The sequence below is a fragment of the Sinocyclocheilus rhinocerous genome, unplaced genomic scaffold (genome assembly GCF_001515625.1).
Source record: "Sinocyclocheilus rhinocerous isolate Xijiao unplaced genomic scaffold, SAMN03320098_v1.1 scaffold946, whole genome shotgun sequence".
Taxonomy (NCBI): Eukaryota; Metazoa; Chordata; class Actinopteri; order Cypriniformes; family Cyprinidae; genus Sinocyclocheilus; species Sinocyclocheilus rhinocerous.
Window position 1 is genome coordinate 731,940 of NW_015633151.1, and position 13,671 is coordinate 745,610.

General features: G+C 37.6%; 1 protein-coding gene across 3 annotated transcripts in view; it reads left to right on the top strand.

The window, feature by feature from the left end:
• Positions 1-13,671, top strand: part of LOC107743167 (histone deacetylase 9-B-like) — a 41,723-nt gene that overhangs the window by 23,684 nt on the left and 4,368 nt on the right. For all 3 annotated transcript variants that reach the window (XM_016556295.1, XM_016556294.1, XM_016556296.1), the window contains exons 6-9: positions 7,808-7,939; positions 8,236-8,351; positions 10,703-10,822; positions 12,279-12,474. In XM_016556295.1, the coding sequence (XP_016411781.1) occupies positions 7,808-7,939; positions 8,236-8,351; positions 10,703-10,822; positions 12,279-12,474 (564 nt within the window). The remainder of the gene's footprint in view (positions 1-7,807; positions 7,940-8,235; positions 8,352-10,702; positions 10,823-12,278; positions 12,475-13,671) is intronic.

Sequence of the window (13,671 nt, forward strand, 5' to 3'; positions counted from 1 at the left end):
CAAAAAAAAAAAAAAAGAGGGATAGAGAGGCCTGAGCTGTTGCTGTTAGGAAAACTTACAAATATGAACGGCTTTGGTCCCTATCCCACAGTATTAAGATCAATGACAAATGGCGTGACCATAATAAAGAAAACAAAAAATATTGTTGAAAACACCTATTTCAAATTTTGAAATATAAAAATGCCTCTTTTTTAAGAAAAGTTTACATTTAATGACTCTAAAAATGTCATGTGGTGTAACTATCAAGTAATAATCAATAGACTAAATGTGAGTGTAACACAGTTTGTAGTCACGGGAAGAAGGAGGCGGGAACCGGCGGACATTCAAAGAAAATTTAATGATAAAATAAACACAAAATAGCGCGACAGCCCCTCGCGGACGACTGTCGCGCACAAAAGAAACCAAAACACAAAATAAAATCCAGGCCTGGTCCTCTCTCGTCCAACACGGTCGTCACTCCTCCCTTTTATCCTTCCGGAGCTCCTCCGTGAGACTCGAGACCGGTGAGTGGGTGCAGGTGTCCCTCATTAGCAATCACTCCACCGGCCTCGCTCCGTTCCCACGGCTCTCGGCCCCGCCCCCACTCGTCACAGTGAGTATATTTGAATACATGTGAGTGTAAAATGAGTGTAAAAATTATTTTAAATATATATTTAAATGTAAAAATGTTTTTTATTATTAATTCATAGATATAATAACGTTTTTGAGAAATTGCACCATATGATATTTTACTAACCTTGCCTTGTGAAAAAATATACAAATATCTAATATTTTAAGAAACCTTGACACAAAATATCTGATATCTTAAGAGACCTTGACACACTCTATGATATTGCTTCCCTTAATGTTTCCTGTTTTTCCTTTGTTTAAAGTTAGTTGCACCACATGACTTTAGTGGACAATTTTTAGTTGACATTTAAAAAAAATTATATGCTGTGAACAGTTTTATTCTCTCTAAGAAATAATAATAATAATTATGCCAAAATATCTTAATTTTTTCAATTATAATTTTTTTCTTTATTCATTGTGGTAGAACTTATTCAAGCAACAAACTTTTGGAATAAACCATTTTAAAGGGGTCATATGATGCGATTTCAAGTTTTCCTTTCTCTTTGGAGTGTTACAAGCTGATTGTGCATAGATAAGATCCCTGAAGTTGCAAAGACTAAAGTCTCAAAACCAAAGAGATATTCTTTATCAAAGTTAAGACTCTGCCACGCCCCCCTAAAACGGCTCATTCTAACACGCCCCCACATATCTACATCACCATGTGGAAATATTTGCATAATGCGCCCAAATGATCACGCAAAGAAAGAAGGCGTGGTTTCAGGAACAGCAGTAGTGTTGATGCAGCATGTCAGGGAGACGCTGTGTGTTTCAGTGCGAAAGCAAAAGCACTTTATTTGGCCTTCCAGAAGTAGATGCAATTAGGAATCATTGGTTAAGATTTATTTACAACAGAACAGCACAACCCAGATGTTCGAATTTGTGCAACGCATTTTATGGACCACAGTTTTTTGAACCTAGAAGAGTACAAAGCTGGCTGTGCACAAAGGCTATTTCTAAAAAAAAAAAAGGGTCAATTCCGACTTTGCTATGACAATCTGGCACTTCTGAATCAGCTACTGTTTTGATATTAGTTTAAGTATTTGCTATTGACTGTTCAAATGCGGAGTTTTGCGCATAGTGTGTGTGTGTGCGCGCGAGTGAGTGTGAGAGAGAGAGAGAGAGAGAGAGACAGGGTCACATCACAGTGGAGTCAGCTGTCTTAACCGTGGCTTGTGTACTGCAAACACATACCAGCTTCATCACTGTGTCTGTCACGCGACTCTGTTCCCCTTTCGGGCTTGAACTGATGGTAAAACTAATGACATTATTAACTGTCTTGATATTTACTTTGAAAACTTCAAGCTCGCGATTATGGTAAGGGGCGTTACATTTCCGACGAGTGCTTGCGGTGTTCGGCCAATCACAATGCACTGGGTCAGCTGGCCAATCAGAGCAGACTGCGCTTGTCGGAAGGAGGGACTTTGTAGAAAACGAAGCGTTTGAGAGAGGCGGGGCATAGAGGACCTACAATAATGTACAGTATTTGAAAAATAATGTGTTTTTGAACATTAATGCATGTCAACATATTCTGTTACACCAAATACACAAAATAATGATCTTTAAAAAAGCATCATATGACCCCTTTAAATTTATTTAGTTCATCAATATGCACCAGATAATCAAATAAGTGTCTTTAAGTGTGTTAATCTTATCCATTGCCTAAACCTTTTAAAACCTATTTCCTTCTAGTTGGATCAAACTCTATATGTGGTCACATCCATGCAAGGTCCCTTCCCCCTCTTCCTGTCCGTCTCAATTAGAGTGCCCTCAAATTAGGCACGCAACAGGAGCCACACAAAGATGCTGGTTGTTCCACGTCCTGGATTTCATCTGAGATGCTTGACTGGCATATGTCAAGAGGTTAGGTTAGCGCTGTGGAGAGAACTAACCAAAACAAGGCAAATTTAGTGAGTGCTACAGGAACTGACACTTTTTTTAAAGAGGTAATCCTTCATTTCCTTTGAGTCCTTAGTGCTGTATCATCTGCAGAACTCAATGTGGCTTTGGTTTGATCACACTGTTCTCGACTGAAGTTGTCAAAGACAAACAAGCCATTTATCTCCAAAGCATCACATGTTTGTTTACTTGCCATGTATCTTCTGTGTGCCGAGTTCTGGACCAGAAAACATTCATGTGGCGGCACATGACACTGCTGCGGGGAGGAATAGTCCAGCTTATTGAAGGGAAGGAAAAACCTTCTTAGTCTTGACCCACATACCAAACATGTGGAGCAGGTGCAGCTGAGATGAGAGGGATTTGAGTTTGTGTGTTTTAATTGGTGGATATTTTGGGCCGCCAGACCAGGCTTGCATTATTATGTCACACCATTTTTCCCCACTGGATATGGAGGGATGGGGGAAGGGAAAAAAAGAAAAATGAACCGAGATGCAATGATGAAGTAATATGGTTTGCAAGGGCAGTGTTGTTGCATCACATAGTCCTCGTCTCCTGGGTAAACAGGTGTTTGTATTTTTACTAATGAGAGAAAAAGAGGCGGCAGGCAGGATCAGGTGTGTGCAAATACACATTGTCTTTAGAAAATTTGACTAAGCTATTCTTCAAAAGAAATGCAAAAGATGCACAAAGTTTAAGGAAGCACCGATATTGAAATGTCTGACTGATTAATGGACAATATTGTAAATATAAACTACTTTGTGTGTGTGTGTGTATATATATATATATATATATTATATATATATATATATATATATATACAGTAAGCATGTTCTTTTTTTGCCATAGTCTATTGCTGTGGTTTAAGATCTGAATCTTAAAATAAGGAATATAACATTTAGAATATTTATATATAATAAATAATTTATTTATATTGTATCAGTGTAAATATTTATATAATAATTACACATATAATCTTATTAACAATATAGTGCCGATACAGTGGGTCCTATCATACATACGGCGCAATGCGGCACCAGGCGCGACGCAAGCGTTTTTTGCTAGTTTCAGCCCGACGCAGTTATCATTTTCACGTCTCGCGCCACGCTGTTTAAATAGCAAATGCATTTGCGCCCATTTGTGCACCCATGGGCGTGCTGGTCTGAAAACGAGGTGTGTTCAGGCGCATTGCTGGCGCGTTGCTATTTTGAGGCAACTGAAATAGACTGCGCCATTGACCATCAAAAACCTGGTCTAAAGTCTGGCGCAATATTTTTTATTTATTTTTTGTTATTTAAAGAGCGCGTTAGTAACATGCGAATGTTACAACGCGCGTACACTTTGCTTATTACACACAGGGATGCGCAGCAGCACACAAACATTTTTAAAAATGAAAAATGAAAGGATTAAAATAAAAGATTATTATTGTGTACATAAATACAAAAATGCCTACATGTCATAATGGATAGTCTTTGCATGTATCAGAATTACGCACACGAGCAGATACGCTCCCTCACTAGAGAAGCGTTCAGTTTTTCCGCTTGCAAATTCCGCCATGTAAATAGCAAATCTGCCATGGCGCGAGCGCAACTGGCTTTTAAAGGGAATGGGAGATGAGACTCTGATTGGTTTATGGCACGTTACGCCCAAAGCACACCCATTACTCAATAAGAGAATAGGGACAACCCTTTTAGACCATGACCATTTTTCCCGTTGTTAAACTAGCAAAAGTGGATTCGGACACGCCCTAAGTGCAATTGCGCCGTGCGCTTTAGACCAGTGGTTCCCAACCCTGGTCCTGGAGGCACCCCAACACTGCACGCTTTGCATGTCTCCTTAATCAAACACACCTGATTCAGGTCATCATCTCATTAGTAGAGACTCCAAGACCTGAAATTGGTGAGTCAGAGAAAGGAGACATGCAAAATGTGCAGTGTTGGGGTGCCTCCAGGACCAGGGTTGGGAACCACTGCTTTAGACCATGCGCTAAGATCGTTAAAATAGGGCCCATGTGTATAACAATAAATGATTATTGTCAAGGTCCAAAATTACCTTTCTGTCACACCTTAGTGTGGCATTAGTGTGATAATGTGTGGAATTAGTTGAATTGCTAAAATTGACTAGCCATAAATATTTCTTACACGAAACTGTGTTTTCCGTTATTTTTTTATATAAAAAATGCAGTATATATTTGTCCTTATGTCAGCTGGATTATTTGAATTTCATTGTCCTAATTTCAGTTTAATTTTTGTTTTTGTAGTAATTTTGTTGTGTTTTTTTTTTCTTTTATAGTATTCATTTTATTTATTGCTTTTAGTTTTAGTTATTTTACTACTATAACTTAATCTAAATGAAAATGAGAGATGTTGCTAAAGTTGTTGCTAACAATTTTTTTTAATGGATTTAGTTCCATTTAACAATAATAATCCTGTCTCTCACCACTTAGATTAAGTTACCATAACTAACAACAAGCAACTGTGTTTCATTTATTTAGCCATTTTTACTTTATTTGCTAAGTGTTAATTATTGACCATGGTTAGCACACCTTAGAAGATATGATCTTTTTTGGTCACTTTACACATACACTCTTCACACTTGTCAGACACATGCTAAGCCACACAACTCTGAAGGGAACCTTGTCTTTGGGTTGAGACAACACAATAAATAGACCTCAGTAGTTTGTGCCCTCCAGCGCTGCTTTCAAATGTAACAATATGATTGATTTATGGGCCTGTTAAGTCGTTGCCTCATACATATTCCTGTTTGACTTGGCTTCTGGTTCCAGGCCGTGTGTCAGCGCGAGGAAAAATCAAGAAGGTGTTGGGCCTGTCGCTCCGCTGTTTTTGTGGAGTAGAGTGATGTGTTCTCCCATGGCATCACGATCACGATCACAGCCTCTTACTAAACCCACCAACAATCGCTCTTCCACCTCCACAGCAATAGGGTTGTGTTCCCGTGGTGACAGGCTGTAGCGTCCAATAAAAATAGAAGGCAATCAGGACGGTGTGGGGTGCAAGGCGGATTGAAGAGGGCTCCCTGCAGTTCGCTCTCAGCCCACTCCGCTAGCGGGATTTACATCCCATTAGCGCACTGCTGGATGGGAGCAGACAGTCCTACCTCTGCTTCTGAAGAGGCCTGGAATAGCAGCTCAGCCCGCGGTCCAGTTCTCTCCCTCTCGTTCTCTCCTCTGAGATTACTGCTTACAGCTGTGTCTTCCCATGACTCCCACTTCTCATACTGACTCATCCTATATGATCATATCCATTTGGTCAGCTGTCTTTTTAGTATGGCAACAATCTCTCTCTCCCTCCTTTGGCTGCTCCCTTCAGGGGTCTTAGCATGGCAGCACTACTATTCGAAAATAAGGAAAATCATAAGTTATCAACTGCAAACAAAAAAAATTAAATGCATCTAATCACATACTTGCCAGTACTTAAAAGACAAATTTAAAAATGTATAATTATTTAAAAAGTGAATGAATAATTGTTATACAAAAATTAAAAAAATATGTATTTATTTATGTCATTGTATCTTTCTATCTATCTATCTATCTATCTATCTATCTATCTATCGTTCTATCTATCTATCTATCGTTCTATCGTTCTATCTATCTATCGTTCTATCGTTCTATCTATCTATCTATCTATCTATCTATCTATCGTTCTATCGTTCTGTCTATCTATCGTTCTATCTATCTATCTATCTATCTATCGTTCTATCTATCATTCTATCGTTCTATACTATCTATAATCTTCATCTTCTCTTGCTAAACAATTTTTGTGCTGTTGTTTGTTTGCCAGTGTATGTCTAGTTCAGCTTGTGAAGCAAAACCAGTACAGAACCACTGATCTAGATTATAACTTGAACACGCTAGATGGTAGTGTTACTATTGCACAATGGGGAACTGAGGGGAAAAAAATAAAACATTGCTCATAATAACGAGACTGAATTTCGGTATTTGTGGCTGCTAGTTGTAATGTGGGTGTTTCCCAAAGGGAGGCACTGGATGTGAGTGGCTGGCTTACTCACTCGCTTCCCATCAGAGAGTTGTTTAGAAACACTTGCCTGTACATCACAGTCATATAAACAGACACGTCTCCATAATTCAAAAATATTTAAATGATGACAAAATACTCCATAGGGTTTATTTGATATAATTATGTAAATTTCTTCTTCACTTGCAGTCTTTGTCTTTTTTTTGCACATTTTGCATGAATATGTTTGACAGGGTGTGGCGTGCTGCATTCACTCATCAAAACATCTGTTACCACCCAATTTTGTCTGGTAATTTATTTACTACCATACAGAGACTAACTATATAAAAAAAAACCTCTACAGCTAAACACTGCTAAAGTCTTGAGTGCATGTAAAATATCTAGTTGACTTCATAAAATATCTGTAGATTGAATTATTTGGAGCTGTTATATTATTCTAATATTAATACATTTATAATTTTAATAATATCATGAAAATTAATGTCATAATTTATTTAGATTAATTATTATGTATCTGTTAAAAAATAAATACAGTAAAAACAGTAGTATTGTGATATACTACTATTAGTTTAAATGGTTCTCTATTTTTAATATATTTTAAAATGTTATAATAAAAACATTCTAATTAAAAGTTGATGTTATTACATCATGTAACACTTTTGTTATTATTATTAATGTTGAAAAGGAATTTGCAGCTTATTATTTTTGTAGAAGATTACTTTTTTCAGGTTTCTTTGATGAGCAAAAGAACAACTTTTATTTGAAATCGAAATCTTGTGTAACATTACAAAGGTTTACTTTCCTTTTCAATCAGTTTAATGTGTCTTTGCTGAATAAAAGTAGAATTTCTTTAATAAAAGATTTTACTGATCCTAAATGTTAATTTATATACAAATACATTTTTTAAAATATATAATATAATACAATACAATACAATATAACATAATATAAAAACGCATTCTTTCTTATTTTTCTGAACATACTTTTTACACAGTGTATGATCAGCCTGGCTTTTTTTTTTTTTTTACTTAAAGCCTTTGTTGCTCAGGCTAATTTACTCCAGATGGTGAGGAAACTCTGATCTTTGAAAAGAACCTGCAAATGCCCACAGATCTAATCACAGTCCTGTAACATCACAGTACAGGAATGCAACTGCACAACAATGTGGATTCCCCTCTCTCACTTTCTGACTAGCATAGCTACAAATGCATCAAAACATTTCCGTAACAACGCTTGGCTAAGAAAGTTTAGACTAAACAGTTGAGATCGTGAATATTTGATTAACATGTGTTATTATGTTTTCTCTCCAGTCTCAGAGCCCAATCTGAAGGTGCGGTCCAGGTTAAAGCAGAAGGTTGCAGAGAGGAGAAGCAGCCCGCTTCTTAGGAGGAAGGAAGGGAGCATCATGACACCTTTCAAAAAGAGAGCCCTGGAGCTTCTGGGTAGGAGTGTCATCCCATAATGCATCTTAAAATTATTATTTTACGTTGAAAGTGTATTTCAAAACCTTACTGAAAATGTTAAAATTGCACAATGACAACTGCATGTATTCAAATTGCATGTAAAATATACCTGCAATTTACACTTGACATTTAATTTCATATAAAATGTTTGTTGAATTTGGTATAAAAAAATTTTTCAAAACCATATGAAGGATTTGTAGATCTACAGTTTATATAATATATTATCAATAATGTCTATTCTTGAACTTCTGTCTGTTTAATTTAATCTTCCCCAGAATCCACAGCCAGCAGCAGTGCACCAGGATCGGGGCCCAGTTCACCCAACGGGGCCTACAGTGCCTTGGGGGCTGAAAACGGACCCTCCTCTCTACCAGTCACCACACGTACTGAGGTACTTACATTAAACGTGTTTTATTACAGGTACGCAAGTCTATTAACCGTTAAGCTTTCTCACAGCAGTTTCATCAAAGCTTTCCTGAAAGATTAAAACTTGTACGACTTAAAGAAAAGTTGATGGCCACCTGGCCGCACCCATAAATTTCCTCGACACAAGCCCAGCCTCTCCTCGTGCAGCTATGAAAACACAAGTCTGTCTCTACAGCCTGTGACCTGCTTGTCTGTCTCAGTCCAATGAAAACGGCTCCCGGCACGGACAATAAAGAGTCAATTCCCTTCCTCCCACAAACTCCTGCTCTGTACCGCTGACCTTTACTGGCATAGCTATGTGGTTTTCTTTGCCTGCAGCTCTCGTAAAGCTCAGGGCAAGAAAGATTAGATCAGATATAGCTCAAAATAAAGTTACGTACAGGGCTCACCTATGGATATTCTTACTGCCAACCTTCAAAATAGTGTGCAGGTTCCAGGTTCAGTACATCTTAAGCTCAATCGACTTTATATTATATATAAATCACCACAAAACTGAAATTGGGATGATATGATATTAAAAAAAGCTTGTTTGTAGGGCTTTACAATTTGGCTCACAATTTTGTGATTATATATGCATATGATTATGAAATTCTTATTAAAATTAACAAAAAATTTGTATTGTAAATTTCACCATAAGATACTGAAAACACTGCACCATGAGCTGCTCACGTGTAAATGAACACAGTGCTTCACATACTTTTTTAATGAAATCACAGCCTATCAATTTGATAACTGATAAAAGCACTTTTGGTTTAATTTCGATTACTTGACGGTAGTGTGGTGTTATGTTGATTACCACAAAGATTATTCTGGCTTGTTCTTTGAAATAAAAAATGTGAAGTTAGTTATTTTGTTAAACCTGTGTATAATTTGAGATGTAATGTTATTATCTTAAACTGTATGGTCATATTAGGGGTTTACTCATTATGCTGTCATGACAATGAAATAAAACTGAATATAACTTTACACAGAAAAAGTTAGTAAGTGATTTCTTCACAATACAATTAATGGGCTTATTTATTTGTTTGTTACGTCTTGAGCCTATAATGTTGAAACATTGAGTATTTTAACATTTACAAATTGGCCCCTTTCACTTCCATTCTTAATGCCTCACTGTAAACCAACACTTTTTTTAAAGAATAGGGGAGTCAGAGTTTTACTACAAATAAAACCCAAAACCATAGTTACAGTAGTTAAACTGTTAACCACAAACTAAACCATGGTTTTGCTACACTAACCATAGTTTTCATGGTATTTGTAGTAAAACTGTGGTTATACAAATGGTAATCTATACGCCAAAAAAACATGGTTACTACAGTTTTACTACAGTAAAACCATGGCTAATTTCCGTAAGGGATGCAGCCCTACTGCCAACTGAGCGTAACTTGTATTGAACCCAAAATATTCCTATAGGAACATGGAGGGCTTTTCCCTTTTGCCGATGTTCATTAGCTCCCTCTGACTCACTTCCTGGTGGCTTCACGGCTTGGTTCCTCCAGGTCCCCGTGGACTTTGCTCACAAAGAGGTGTATTCTGGGCAAATGTGACATGTCTCTGTGAAGCCTCAGCTTAGCAGCTGTGTTATTCTTCAACACCACTGTTTACACTCCCATGGACCTCCAATGCAATAGCCGACAAGGAATGCTTATTGCGCTGCGATCCAGGGTCGAATTGGTGGGTGGTTGAGCTTAATTGATCCACCAGCCGCTGGTAGCCAAAGACACGTTAACAACACAAACACGCCCGATCGCTATTGTATTGACATAAGCTTGACGTCTCATGGATCGTACCGGTGCTACCCGCAGACACCGCGCCAGTTTCGAAAGCCAGCCGTGTTTGTGATCCGTTACATTGGGTATCTTCTTTCAGAGGGAACTGGTCCCCTGGGTCAAATAAGGCCGGATATCCACATACAGGTCAGTGAATAGGCAGGAGGGATTGGCGGGTAAACAGTACAGCCCCTCTACCACATGCTGATGGGCCGCACCCGGAAGTACAGTCAAAAAGTGGAAAAGTGGAGGAAGTACAGTCAAAAACTGATCAGCAGTGAGACTGTTTTTACTCTGATACAATTCAATTTGAGAAATAATAGCAAATGGGATGCGATTCTGCGTTTGTGGGCTTCTCTGTGGCCTTGGTTTTATGTCCTCCAGTTGAGCTCATACAGCTCCGCTGTGGCGGGAACAAAACCGTCATTCGTTTTAGTACATTAAAGTTTATTGTTCTGTTGCTGTTGCTCTTTCCAATGGTCCATAGTGGGATTTCAAAAATATCTCTCTTTCTCTCTCCCTCCCTCCCTCTCTTTTTCCATCACAGCGGTGGCCGTCACAGCCGAGGTTATTAGGGGCTGAAAGCTCAGTGTCTTTATTAAATCTCTATACGTCTCCATCGCTGCCCAATATCTCCCTGGGTCTCTCGGCTGCCTCTCCCATCAGTGTAAGTCAAATAATGACATGCATCGTCTTTCATAACTTCCTCTGTTAAAGCCTATTCACACCAAGTCTGGATTTTTGGCATGAACAACATGACACAATGCTTCCCTATGAACTCTGTATCACTCAAATAGACCGCAATGAGTATTGCGGTATAGTGTGTGTGTATATTATATATATATATACAGTGGGTACGGAAAGTATTCAGACCCCCTTAAATTTTTCACTCCATATTTTAGTAAAAATAAGAAAATAAAACAGAAATAAATATTTAAATATTTTGCTGATTTTTTAATAAAATATAATATTATATGATTCTATGTCTCTATATCAATTATTATTATTATATTTATACAGTATAGTGTATATACTGTATATTATATTTACATAACCATTAGTTCACTGTTAATTAATGAATTAATTAATAATATAGTAGTATTATATGATATTTCTTCTGCATGTGTGATATTGTTCATTTACCAGTCGAACGTTTGGAATTATGAAGATGTTTTAATGTTTTTGAAGTCTCTTAAGCTAAGAATATAATTTATGAATATATACACTCATATATGAGTGTATATATGAGTGTATATATGAGTGTATACATTCATATATACACTCATATATATATATAATATTAATATGCAGTGTATATATAACATTAATGTATATATTAATTTATATATATTCTATATATCATATTTAAACTTACATTTAAATATGATATATAGAATTCAATATTGTATTAAGTGTGAATAGTTTTGGTGCTATATATAGTGTGAATATTTTACTTTAATATTATTTATTAGTTGTAAGCTGTCACTCGACTATAATCAGGACATCATTATAGAAAAATCACATTTTTAATTTATGTCTCTTTTGAATTCCAATTTAGAGTCACTAAGACTGATTTAATTCTAATGAATTTGATGTGGATGTTTACACTGATAAATGAGGGGAAATGTAGTTTATGGCCTTGGCTCAGCTGCATATTGCTTTGACTGTTGACAGACTAACCATCACTGGCTGACTGGCTGATATGTGTAGCCTCAGGGTGCTGGCCTTTGACCTTGGGGGATTTTATAGGCCTTAGATAAATATTGTGTTTAAGTGTCTGGTGTCGGTTGCACTCCAGCCCTCCCCAGTCACCTGATCCATTACTGCTGTTTAAAGTCCAGCCAAACTAGAATAATCAAGTGTAGCTCCAAATAATATTTAATCTAGAGTTAATTTGCAGTTTAAATAGTTTATTGCTCCCTACCTAGAAGATTAAATAAACATGAATACATTTGTATACATATATTTGGCTATAAGAGACTTTTTGATCTGAACAATCCAAGACCATTCCACATAGTCTCTTATTTATCAGAGCACATACTGAGGGTTGAACAGTTAATTCAATACTTTTGCAACTGTACCAATTGAAATTAATAGACAATATCCTCTCTATCACCTCTCAGGCTGCTTTAGGACTTCAGGAGAAGCATGTTGAGGGTGGTGGTGTATCAGCGGTCATTCAAGGTTTGCCCACCCAACTTCTGGGTCCAGTGCCCCTGTCTGTTGCAATGGAGACCAAAGTGAGCAGCAGCCACCAAGCTCTCCTGCAGCACCTCCTCCAGAAAGAGCAGCTCCGCCACCAAAAGATCCTCTCTACTGGTGAGAACATCAGAGCTTCGATATATCCAAAGTTGTGTCATGAAACTCTAGATGGCACAGTCCCATATAGGTAAAACTCAATATGGCATAATGACATCATCACAAGGCGCAGCTGATTGGTCTTTGTATCAGCAGCCAATGAGCTTGCTGCTCAATATTCAAATACACGGCTAGTGTTTGCTGTAGCAGTTGTAGTGCGCTTCAGAAACCCTCCACCTTCCCCAGTTCCACCTGTATAGATCTGCTACGGGGTAATTCATGTATGCTATATATGGGGTTTATTCATTTATGTTATATGTGCAGCAGCAGTATTTCTTACATGCTCACAGCAGCATGTTGTGGATGCATTGGTGGTAGCAAGTCGGTACTTTCTCTGCTGCAGCAGCGTAGCAGATCTATTCCGCACACAAACATTGTCATGTACATTACCATGCCAAACCCTCTGAAAGTTGTCATGACAGAAATTAGATTCTTACAGAATACTTAAGTAGATTCAGCATAATAGAATTTGATTTCAACTGAACAGACTACATTAGACCACAAATTGTGTCATTTGCTCACCCTCATGGTGTTCTAAACCCATATGGCTTTTTTCCTTTCTTTCTTCAATGAAATGAATGGGGACTAGATACTTGAAGCTTCAAAAAAGCAACATAAAGGGATCAAAGTCTTCTGAAGTCATGCGATAACTTTGTATGATGAACATACTGCTGCAACCTGGGCTGTGTTTCCCAAAAGCATCGTAAGCCTAAGTTGATCGTAGCTCCATTGGTGGCAATAGGTCTACGATGTACTTAGGTTTACGATGCTTTTGGGAAACTCAGCCCTGGTCATTGAGACTGAAGGCTCGAATACACGACATGGCTTTTCAAATCTGAACAGATTTAAAACACTGACTTTGTAAATGTTTACAGAGAAAAAATGGGCATCATACACTAAACAATCAGATGCTACCAGACTTTCAAATCGTTCTCAACACAACAAACTCAAGCAGAAACTTGCTCCTCGTTGCTATGAGAAATGACAAATGTGAACAATGTGTTCTAAAATCATCTCAAAATATCAAATATTTGATGTCCTCCTCAGACCGGATAGGTTTGAAGTCTGAAGGAAGACTGTGCCCATCATACACTACACAGTTCTGCGTGAGATCTGTCAACTCAAATCTGTAGACTCACTTTTAGCAGCTAGCGTCAA